Consider the following 11,670-nt stretch of genomic DNA (forward strand, 5'->3'; position numbering starts at 1 on the left):
GAAGCCCTCAAACATCACGCCCTGGGGCTACCTTTGTAAGTGGGATTAACAGGAGGGACTGCCTTGAGGGGCACGAAATGAATTAATACGAGGGATACACCTGACACTGGCCCTAGAGCATTGTGTGTTCAATAGAAGGGTTAGTTTGTGTTAGCTCTTAGTGTATTTCCTTAAGACATAAGCAGATAGCGAGATAGTATTTACAGTCTGATCTTATGTTTGTTGGGGGAAAAAAGGCCCTATATGTAAATAAGTAGCAGGAGAAAGGTCTGGAAGTATAAGCCCCCAAAGGCGAATGAGGGTGATTTCTGGGTGGTAGGAATACAGTGATTTATAGTTGGTATTTATACCTCTTTGGATTTTATATGTTTATTTTTTTAAACAATGAACATTCTATATTTTTATACTAAGAAGGAAGGAAGGAAAAGGAGAAAGGAAAGAAGAGAAAAACCCCACAGTCCATCAACCTTTAAATACTCAGGCCTGAGAAAATTGTAAAAGCAGACAGGAGCATATATGGGACGAGTTTAAATGCTATTTACAGAGTTCGCGATGACACTGGAAAAATGTTTATAAAATGGTGTAAAGGGGGGAAACCGGGATACAAAACACTTTATGCATCGTAATTCCGGCTGCCCAGAAACACGCATAGAAAAAGGATTTGCAGGAAATATGCCAAAATATTAACAGCGATGATCTCTGAATACCAGGCTTATGGTTAATCATTACTGCCTCAATACTGTTTTATATTTCCCAAATTGCCTGCGAGAGCCCGAAACTGCTTCTAGGATCAGAAAAGATGCAGAACTGACCCTAACAGCAAGCACCATGACAATCCAAATCATAAACCGCTCTTACTTGCTTGATGGAGACCAGCAGCAGCAGGGCGAGCACGGGCCTCGCAGGGGCCGGGGGCGAGCGCTTCTTGGAGGGAGGGGGAGGCCTGGCCCCCTGGGCAGCAGCGGTGTCCATGGGCAGCGCGCGGACTCGGGGCGGGGGTCCCCCTTTCCTTCTCCCGGGCGCTGCCCCACCCGGTGCCGGCCTCGCCTTTCCCCCCCCGCCCCCTGCAACTTCACAGGCGCGGGCACCTTTCTCGAACAGTCCACGATGTACCACAGGCGGCCTCCTCCGGCATTCCTCCCGGCACCGAGCGGGGAAATGTTTGCACAAACCCTCTCCACGCCGCGCGGAGAGCGTCTGAACCCGTCTAGAGCCACCTACCGATGATTCTCCGGGGTTTCTCATCAGCAGTGGCTCATCCCCCGCCCCGGCCCCCCCAAAGGCAGGGAGATTTTTCCCAGACCTTCCCCCAAGTCAGCTGTGCTCCCAGGGACTTCCTCAGCAGAGGCCGCCCGGGAGGCGAAGCCAGGCGGCCGGTGGTTCTGCTCCCGAAGCCCTGCTCAGTGCACGAGGCCCGCGGGCCGTAGCCTCGGGGTTCCAGCTGCTGAGCAACAACTGGCTAAGAGGATGGGCCTCGGGCCAGTTGTGCGGTGGGCGTCTTGGCGAGGGAGCACGTTTCTTGCAAAGGCCCCAAGGGCAGGGTCTCCTCCGTGGGGCGGGGGTGGGGGGGGAGGGAGGGAGAGGGGGGCTGTCTATGCAAACAGTTCGAGGGAGATAGCAGCTTCTGACCCAGGCCCTGAAGCAAAACCCCAATCAGGACTCCGGTCCCGTCTACCCGAGAGCCAAACGACGTGCGGGAAAGTCAAACACACCTCCCGATGGCCCCTTGTGCCGCCCGGCCCACCCGGCAGAGGCTTGCACGCAAAGCACCACCAGCGCTTGCTAACGAACCCATTTGTGCGGGCTCACCGCGTGCGCATGCGCAGAATCTTCCCGCCCACGACCACCGGCTTCATCGGTCCTCGCAACAACCGGCTGAGGGTGTGAGGATTTCTCCACCGAACAGCGGGGAGAATGAGGCGCAGAGAGGTTAGGTTGCTGGCCCACGGCCCCACAGCACCAAACGGCAGGGCCGGGAGACCCAGCATCACCTGACGCGGCTTACCTGGTCAGGTGCTGATCTTCCCTTAACTCCCCACCGACGTTCCTATTCTCTAGCGGGCCCCTCGCGGGGTCTCTGAAAACCTCTGCTCGGCCCTTCTGGCCCCACCTCTCCACGTCCAAGCTTCCCAGCCTCCAGACCAGAGCCCGGGAGGATGAGGTCCTGCCCGGCTGAGACGCAGGTGGGCAAGAGACAAGAAGACCCTGTTGGGATTTAGGTTAGTTTTGTTTTTCTCTCCATTCGAGTCGGACAGAGGAGCTCATCTTCGCTAACTTATCTGAGTGAATGAATTCTGAACGGTTAGGGAAAAACAAGTAAGCATCGCTTCGTAGAAATCCTTGGAAATCTTAAGATCCCCACGTGGCAAGATTTTAAACCTTAGAGGTCAAATGTTCATAGTGAACCAAGACCCCGAAAATGGACTGAGACAATAGTACGACCTCTGGAATCAATGTGGTCTTCTCTGGGACAGCAGGACAAAGAGCGCCCAACGACGCTCCGACCCTTTCCTTACGGCTGGAAAGCCATTCTGGAACAACACGTTAACGACTATGTCTTCCAGGCTGCACACTGGCAAAGGAAATGCCTGTCCGGTAAGAATATTCTAGCAAATGTCTTTGAACTTATTCTCAAAAACATTCTTTTTCTGAAGGGAGAGGGGTTAGGGCCACCCAGGACCTCCCCGCTGTTAGACAGATGCCATCTAGTGATAAGACGTGATAAATCCTCTTCCCACAAGACCAGTGGCCAGGGCTGCAAACACAGCGCTCGCAGGACGTGTCCCCTTGCCCGCGCCAGCAGGAAGTAGAGAGTCAGAGTGACCCACAGGGCACCGCCCTTCTCTCCTACCTGCCCAGTCCAGTGATTCTCCATTATGTCTGCAGGTGTATCTGGGGGTCCCCAGGGAGTGCTAATATGCAGTCTAGGACCTGTGTGTTTCAGATGCCGCATGGACATCTTCTGTGACACTCTTCCTGCCCTCGCTCCTGCATCAATGTCCTCTGCCCAAGAAGCGGCTGTAGTCCCCCGGAGGGCCCCCTTGGCGAGGGCAGGAGTGAGGGCGCCAAGGGCTGTGCCTGGCAGCTTTTGAGGCCCCAGGACGGTGCTGAATGCTGCACCCTGCGGGGTGTGTGCCGCCCACCCCACCCCTGCTCTGCACAGCACTTCGGTCCTGGGCCAGACTACCCGCACCTCGAGTCTCTCAATCCCCGAAACGGGACGTTGTCCTTGGCCGTTCCTGTCTCTCTAGGGCTGGGCAGGGAACAGGCTGTGTGGGCTGTGAGATTCCGCATTTCTGGCACCCAACACTGAGTGCCCGGATGAATGCGGAAGGCAAGGGTGGGGCGGACTCACCCAGACACCTGCCCAAACGCCCTTGGTCTTCAGTCAAGCACCAGCGCCCTCCGCAAGAGCCGAAAGGTGGAAGGAACCTGAGTGCGGACAGGGGAATGAATGCACAAAATGTGGTCTATCCACACAATGAGAGGCTACTGAGCGTTAGAAGGGAATTAATTCTGACACCTGCTGCAACATGGGTGAGCCTCGAGGACATTACGCTGAGTGAAATAAGCCAGTTGCAAAGAGACAATACTGCATGACCCCACTCACAGGAGGTCCCGGGTGCGGCCACATTCATAGGGACAGGAAGTAGAGTGGCAGGTGCCCGGGCTGGGGACAGGGATGGGGAGTAAGTGTTCACAGGGGCAGAGCTCCAGCGTCACGAGATGAAGAGGTCTAGAGATGGGATGCACAATAATGTGAGAGTGAAAAATGGTCACCAGGGTAAATTTCATCCTCTGCATATTTTACCCCAGGTTGAAAAAGACAAAACCAGAGAGCCAACCTCCTCCTGCGCACCCTCTCCCTGGGGAGGACTGAAGGGCCGGCTCTGCTGATGGGAATCTGTCCCCACTCTGTGCTTTCTCCTGCGGCTTCTCAGGCCACAGATGCCACACGCTGGGGGGCACCCAGGATCCCCCCCGGGGGACGTGAGAGAAGCCTGTAAGGGTGCCAGATGGCAGGGCTGAGAGGGGCGGGTAGCATCCGGAGGCAGGGAGGGGGCCCACTGCTCATCCCGATGCCACACGCCTCTTCCAGCCATGGACAGGGCCAGGCGGCAGCAGGTGCTGACCCTCCTCCCCGTCTGCCTCGCCCTGGCCTTCTCCCTCACCGCCATGGGCAGCACCCACTGGTGCGAGGGGACCCGGAGGGTGGCGAAGCCTCTGTGCCGGGACCAGCTGGGCAGGATGCACTGCATTCACTTCATCGGGGGCCACAGCAGCGGTGGCAGGAGGGACAACAGGAGCCAGGCTGTCCAGTACATTTGGGAGACGGGGGACGACAAGTTCATCCAGTGCAGGTTCCACGTGGGGCTCTGGCAATCCTGTGAGGAGAGCCTCGGCAGCACAGGTAAGCACGGCCGCAGGGGACAGGGGTGGGTGACAGGTGCAGGAAGCTTTGGAGCTGCGCTACCCGGCTCTGAGTCCCAGCCCGGCCACTGACTGCCTCTGTGTCCTTGGGCAAGCTTCTTCACCTCTCTGAGCCTGTTTTCTCGGCTGTAAAATAGGAAGGATAACGGTACTCGTGACCCAGAGTCATTATAAAGACTGAATGACTGCGTTCACGGTCTTGCAACAGTGCTTGCTGCGATGTGTTAATAAACACTCGCTTTTACCATTTGCTACTGTCACCCGATCCCTAGAGAACCCGAAGTGGCCCTGTCCGACTCTACTGTGTCCTTGCACTTTTAAGGGGGTCTTGGAATGGCAGGTTCTCTTAGAAAACTGACTTTTATCATCATCGGTGGGAAGGGAACTCCCTCTGTGGAGCAGCTACCAGAAGTAAGATTCCTTAACAAGCTAGACCTTTGTCTCTGGAAACCCTTGAAATAACCCTACAGAGTAGTATTGTTTCTGCAGCTCACAAATGAGGAAACTGAGGCTCAGAGTTTCAGGTCACATGGCTGGTAAGCCCAACCCCTTTCTCACCATTTATTACGAAGCTCTGATCTTTTGAGCTTCTGTGGGTTTGGCAGAATGGTGGTGAGGGAAATGGGGGAGGGGGAGAGAGGAGAGAGAAGAGGGAGGGAAGGGTTGATATTTGGAGCTCTTATATATCAGAAAAAAATTTTTTTTTTACCTCCTAAGGAACAGAGGAAGGAGGACCTGGACTCCCCAATGTCAGATAGCCTGGCCGCAAACCCAAGCCCATGCTTGGGGCCAGGATGCTCTTCCCTTCCTGCTAGGAAAGCACACCCCTCAAGGTGGAAAGGAGAGCGCCCCCATCCCCATTTCTCTCTTGATCTTGGGCTTAACACGTTAAATTTCTTGACCAGCTTTTTACTTTCCCTGGAGTTTCTAATTGCCTTTTCCCATCCTCATAGCATTAGTGGTTTATTCCTGAGGTCTAAGTAAAAGACTCCAAGTAGGAACCCTCTGATATGCTGCTTACCCCTCTCCATCCTGTCCCAGTGGGGGCCACAGAAGGGCAGTGCCTAGTCTTACTCTTCATCATGTCCCAGTCAGTGTGAATGGCCTTTGCTTTAAGTATGGCTCATCCACTGCCACAGTACCTAGAGATAAGCCTACCAGAAGCACCTCCCTACCCCTGTCCTCTGGGGAGTGCAGCTATCTTCCTATAAGTCCGCTCTCTCTACCCCCACAAACAGGCGCAGGAGGCTCACGATCCCGCATTCTGGAAGGCACCAAAGGCAGTCTCAGATTTTCAGTTTGGAAACTATGGCCACCAAACCCATAGGCAAGTTGCTTGGAGACTTCCACTCCCCTTCCAAGTCCCCATCTGAGGACTGCCTACTTCATTTTCCAGAGCTGCATGTAAGCATCACACGGGCTATCAAATGTTTGCTGTGCATGATAGTCGCCCAGGAAGTTAATACAAATCCAGGTGCCCAGCCCTGGAGATTCTGATTCAGTAGGTCTTGGATGGTGTCTAAAAATCTACAGTCCTTTTTTAAAAAATATGTTTAACCAAGGTAATATTTACACGTGGATAAGAGATAAAATCATTTTGAAACGCTTATAAGGAAAACCAACAGTCCCCTGCTGCCTTCCAGCTTCATAACCTAATCCCACCCTTCAGGGAAACCACTTTTAGCTTAGTTGTTTCTTCTGGTATTTGCTTCCATGTTTCAAAAAACATGTGCTGTCTTCATGTTAGACATTATTTATTGAGTTCCTGTCATAATAGATAAGGCTAAATCTCTCATACGACCACATCCCACACCTGTTCTGCCATCTTCCTAATAAATCAATAAACCAATAATTTATTTAGAGTATATAAATATTGTTCATCACAGAATCAAAGAGATGCTATCATTACATTAAATTTCTTGTACAGCTTTTTGCTTTTCCTAGAGTTCCTAATTGCCTTTTCTTTTCTCATCCTCATAGCATTGCTTTTTATTCCTCTCAGCTCTCCTTTCCATCTGGTGTTATCTGTATTTCTAATAAGCTCCCCTGGTGATTAAGACACACACCAAAGTCAGAGAAACATGACCCAGGGTACAGCAAAGCCCTCTGGAAAGAGGGCACTCACAGCAGCATGGAATAAATTTGCTAAAAGCCATTTCCTTGTTAAGCACAGGAAGAATGTGCTAGGAGAATGGAAGGATAGAAAGGCGAGTGAGCCACAGTGGTGAGACCTGAGATGAAACTAAAACAAGGAAAAAGATGATAAGTTATCACAAAGACTGATCTATGATATGGGACTAGAAAGGACGGAGAAGTTCCTTACAGCTCTGGGCATGGCGAAGTCTTCATAAAGGAGGTGGCCATGGTACCCAGACCTCCAAGCAGGACTATGATTTTAATAGATGGAGATTAGGGCTGAGATTATTCCAGGCAGACAGGACAGAGTGAGCAAAGTTCTGAGGCAGAACAGTTCTGGTATTTGCATTAGAACACAAGGCAGGGGAGGGCCTGGGTGGCTCAGTCGTTAAGCGTCTGCCTTCGGCTCAGGTCATGATCCCGGGGTCCTGGGATCGAGCCCCGCATCGGGCTCCCCGCTCCACGGGAAGCCTGCTTCTCCCTCTCTCACTTCCCCTGCTTGTGTTCCCTCTCTCACTGTATCTCTCTCTGTCAAATAAATTAAAAAAAAAAAAAAAGAACACAAGGCAGGGTGGAAGAATTTAACTCACATGGAAGAATTTAACTCACATGGCTCTTCAGTGTCACCTGAGGCAGCTTCTCCTCCCCTGCAACACAAGGTCACGGTCACTCCAGGACAAGGAACTGAGCAAGACAATGTTCCCTGGAAAGAAAAACCTAATAACCTAATTGAGGAACATTAGAAGCTTCTGTAATGTTAGGGGAGGTTGGGCCACAGTGGAACCTGAACCTGAGGGCGGGAATTAGAAAATTAGACAGTTGGGAGCTGCTTCCCCAATGACCAGGGAACTGGGAGAAAGGATTCTGCAGCGGTTGGACTCAAGGGAAGTCTGGGCTTTTCAGGGACTGGAAGCCTCATCTCTTAAATGATGTCAAAGCTAGGGGCTTCAGGCAGGGCTGGAAGCAGGTGCAAACTGTCTACTGGCATATAGCACATTCCTGACATACTCACACAAACACTGTGCAGATAGATGATATAAACTGTCCCTGAGCTTTCTGATAAAAAACTATTACCAGGTTGGGGGAGGGGGCCTTCTCGACCTAAAACAGGGACCAATGGCTGTGTGAGGGTCTTTCAAACTTCTTCCTCTAGAGACCAGGAGTCTCCTTGGCACTTCTGCTAATGCAGGGTGTGTTTACTACACACACACACACACACACACACACACCGCCTTCTCATGGATCACACCACTAAAAGGTTTTTAAATATATTGTCAGGAACACAGGCTGAATTCTAAGGAGGGTTGAGGTTCTCAGTGATTCATGCACAAAGCCAAGTAGAAATAAAGTGTCATTCTTGACCCCTTTCGGATTTATGTGCATCTTATATACTTGATGTCAAGCCAGAAAGAGGCTTTAACAAGCGCCTCACTGGATTTTCTCAAAGATGACACCCCCCCAAGAGATGCCTTTTGAGATGCTTTTTGTAAAATTAAATAAAAAGTTTCTCGATTGTCAAAAAGAATTGGAAAATGTTGCATATTACATTTTCTTCTTGAAAATTCGCAATGCACATTAACATATTAACATTTCTAAGAAGTCTCACAATAAAGAAGTCTGTTTACTATGTATTACATATCCCAGGGTTTCCCAGAATTAGTTGATCCCAGAAAAAGAGTCTGCTCGGAGGAACATTCTTTGTGAGAGACTTACCTAAAACAAGAGGTGCATTTTATAGATGGGAAAACCGAGATCTAGAGGCAGAAGTGCCCCCTCGAAGACTGAACAGTTAGATTCTAGTAGAGCAAGACATAGAGCTCAGATTTCTTAACCCAGACTCCCTGTTCCCCCCCAAACATGCCCAAAACTTGACTGAAAAGCAATTGTCTTATAATTGCCAATGAGTACATTTGTATCCATCAATCCAAGAAACCTCTGCTCACATTTTAATATGTTTCCTATTATAATAATGTTGTCTGGGTAAACCACAGTCTCTAAATATTGTCATCACTTTATTAAGAACCAAGAAAAGGACATCTTCCCCAGAACACCTTTTTTTTTTCCTTTAAGAGAAACGTGATCACCTTCACATGTTACAAGATGCCCCCAGAGCAAAAAGTTTAGAATTAAGTTTTTATTAAATAATAACTAAAATAATAGCAAACATACAAGAGAATAAAACAAAAGATATTCATCACAGGTCGAAAAACAATGCCCACAGAAAGTGATAACAGAAGCGAATGGAGCAAGGCCATCAGGGAATGTCAATAACCTTGACACCTCATCCCCAGCTCAAGCGGGCAGCCCCTTGCTCAGCTCAGCTTTATGGCCACATGGACTTAAGCGCTCGGTGTTGTCAGAACCTCTGATTTCTCGGAAGTAAGATATTTGTATTTCCATGTGAAAATTCCCAGTTTTAAAGTATCTTGAAGGGGGACCTGGGTGGCTCAGTCAGTTGAACCTCTGACTCTTGGTTTTGGCTCAGCTCATGATCTTGCAGTCGTGGGATCCAGCCCCACATCAGGCTCTGTACTCAGCAGGGCGTCTGCTTCGGATTCTCTCTCTCTGCCCCTCCCCCCCACTCAATCTCTCTCTCTCAAATAAATAAATTAATAATCTTTTTTTTTAAAGATTTTATTTATTTGACAGAGAGAGCGAGCGAGGGAACACAAGCAGGGGGAGTGGGAGAGGGAGAAGCAGGCTCCCCGCTGAGCAGGGAGCCCAATGCGGGGCTTGATCCCAGGACCCTGGGATCATGACCTGAGCCGAAGGCAGACGCTTAACGACTGAGCCACCCAGGCGCCCCAATAAATTAATAATCTTAAAAAAAAAGTATCTTGAAAACATTGCATCGACCCGAGAAAGTATGTCTGTAGCAGAATATAGCCTGGGGCCCCCAGTTAAAGATCACTCCACACAAACATCTGCTCTTAGTGTAATTTATCACAAGTGCCTGGGAGATTTGGGGTACATGAAAGAAAAGGATTATAGCTGGAGGTGAATGGGAAGGCACCCAAATGGTGCTCGGAGAGAGGGTCAGAAGGGGCGCGGGCTGCTCAGGAGACCTACCAGTAAGCACTCCAGCCTGGAGAGAGTACCCCTTGATCCAAATAAGCCCAGGAAAGGGGCCTCGGGAAGCCCATCCACCCCCAGCTCTGCGGCACCATGAGGCCTCGTGGATGTTTTCCCTCTGAATCAGCTTCATCTCCCTCCCTGCAAAAGCTGACCCTCCAGGGAGCCCTTGCCTGGAGTGTGATTTGGGGACATCCCCTGCTCAAGCCACCTCTTCCTATCCCCGTTCCTGCTGCCAGGGTATCTTTCAAGGGGGGCGGCACCTTTGATTCCCTCCTCTGAAATGGCGAAGTGATGAGTCAACAAAATGTGCTGGTTTCCAATTCTTCACTGTTCTGCTAAACTCCCAAAAGGTCAAGGACAGAGGGGCCTGGGCACCCCATGGGCGGTGGGAGTGGAGGATGAGCAGATGGGGATGCGAGAGCCCAGTGCGGGGGACCTGGCCGCCGTGTCCCAAGCTGGCTTGTCTCCCCGCTTGGCTGGTGAAGCCCTTACCGCCGAGCTATGTAACACCCGCCTCTCTGGCTTCATGGGATTTATGAAGATTTTTCCTTTTAATCCTGCTGGACTCATTCAAAAGGAACACCATTTCTGAGGATTCAGATTAATCAGGGGCTCACTACGGCCTGACTCTTTGCCCAGGCTGACCTCAGACTTCAGAGCTTTGGTGAATTCTCCTAATCTTCTCGGCTGGCCTCCACTTTCTCTTTGCCCTGCCCCTGGTTCTGTACCTGGCCCCCTCTTTATTCCTGTGACAAAGGGCAGTCCTCTTGGGAAGGCAACATAGACAATTACTCCCCCACGCATTATGTAGAAAGACAGCAGGTGGTGCTGCGCAAAAGGATATGGAGTCTCAGGTGGGAGAGCCCAGTCTCCGATTCTGACTCTACCAACCTGTCTGAGCCTGGCCTCCAAATCTGTCAAAGACTATGGGTACTTGCCTTTATGGATAATGAAACACTCCCCCCCCCCAAAAAAAAAGTGTCAGGCAGTTCATCAAATACTTGCAAACTTTCTCATTGGAGGACTTGTATGACACCCATTTCACAGATGAAGAGAGCGAGGTTTAGAGTATGAAGTCTCTCTGAGAGCAGCGTGTGAATGTAGAGATGCCCCCCCCCATGCTGTGGGGGCCTCCTTGGTAGAACCAGGGGGACGTGGACAAATTTGGGGGACTGTGACCATAACATCACAGCCACTGCCCCAAATCACAGAATCTGCGAGGAGAACGGACCCATCGCCTCAATCCAAAGTTGACTTAATTAAAAAGCTGAAGAGGCCACTGTGGCTTTAGATCGGCAGATGGGTCCCCAAGGCTGTCGTCCTCACCCCCAGCTGTGTAAAATGTTTGTTGTGGATGGTTATGTGACAGGTGAGAATGTATCCCAGCAGGGCGGCTCAAGCAAATGGCTGTATCATAAACCCAGGCTTTGTTCCTCTTTCTCCTATAGCCCAGCAGAGGTGCACTGCAGACGTGCAAAGCAATGAGGCCCCAGGGCACTTGGAGTTTCATGAGGACAAGCACGGCAAATCTCAAGGATTATGGTCTTTAGACAAGCACTGCCACGAATGTGCACCTGCTCATGCATAGGCTCCTTCCCGCGTGAGCCTGACCAGGTGGAAAGTGAAGCCAAGGGAAGGGCTCAGTGTTGGGAGGACAGGGAGAGGAGGCTGGCCATAAAAGAAGAGGAATTTTGACTCAATGCTGGAGGAATAAGGAGCCACAGTAGGCTCTTGAATAGGGGACTTATCTGGGATTTTCTCTCCTCCGAAGAAGAAGTAATTTCCACAGTCGAAAGATGCTCCCCTGGGCTTATTTCTGTCCCTGAAAACTTCCAGCAAAGGCAGGTGCCGTGATCCTGGCCCTCAGGGTACTTAGAGTCTATGTTAGGGGGTGGGGTGGGAGGGATGGGGTGACTGGGTGATAGACACTGGGGAGGGTACGTGCTCTGTTAAGCGCTGTGAATTGTGCAGGACTGTTGAATCTCAGATCTGTACCTCTGAGACAAATAATGCAAGATATGTTAAAAA

At 50.7% G+C, this 11,670-nt stretch overlaps 2 protein-coding genes and 1 long non-coding RNA gene across 3 annotated transcripts in view; 2 read left to right on the plus strand and 1 right to left on the minus strand.

The window, feature by feature from the left end:
* GLP2R (glucagon like peptide 2 receptor) overlaps positions 1 to 1,237 on the minus strand; it is a 49,259-nt gene extending 48,022 nt beyond the window's left edge. Inside the window, exon 1 of the mRNA XM_081805713.1 lies at positions 859 to 1,237. Coding sequence (XP_081661839.1) covers positions 859 to 972 — 114 coding nt within the window. The 5' untranslated portion in view covers positions 973 to 1,237. The remainder of the gene's footprint in view (positions 1 to 858) is intronic.
* The window catches only part of LOC145717426 (uncharacterized), a 167,745-nt gene that overhangs the window by 13,502 nt on the left and 142,573 nt on the right, over positions 1 to 11,670 (plus strand). The window lies entirely within an intron of this gene.
* Positions 3,930 to 11,670, plus strand: part of GSG1L2 (GSG1 like 2) — a 15,047-nt gene continuing 7,306 nt past the window's right edge. The window contains exon 1 of the mRNA XM_081804163.1: positions 3,930 to 4,411. Coding sequence (XP_081660289.1) covers positions 4,102 to 4,411 — 310 coding nt within the window. The 5' untranslated portion in view covers positions 3,930 to 4,101. The remainder of the gene's footprint in view (positions 4,412 to 11,670) is intronic.

This window comes from Leptonychotes weddellii, chromosome 15, assembly GCF_054177405.1.
Source record: "Leptonychotes weddellii isolate Sample4059 chromosome 15, ASM5417740v2, whole genome shotgun sequence".
In the NCBI taxonomy this organism is placed as follows: Eukaryota; Metazoa; Chordata; class Mammalia; order Carnivora; family Phocidae; genus Leptonychotes; species Leptonychotes weddellii.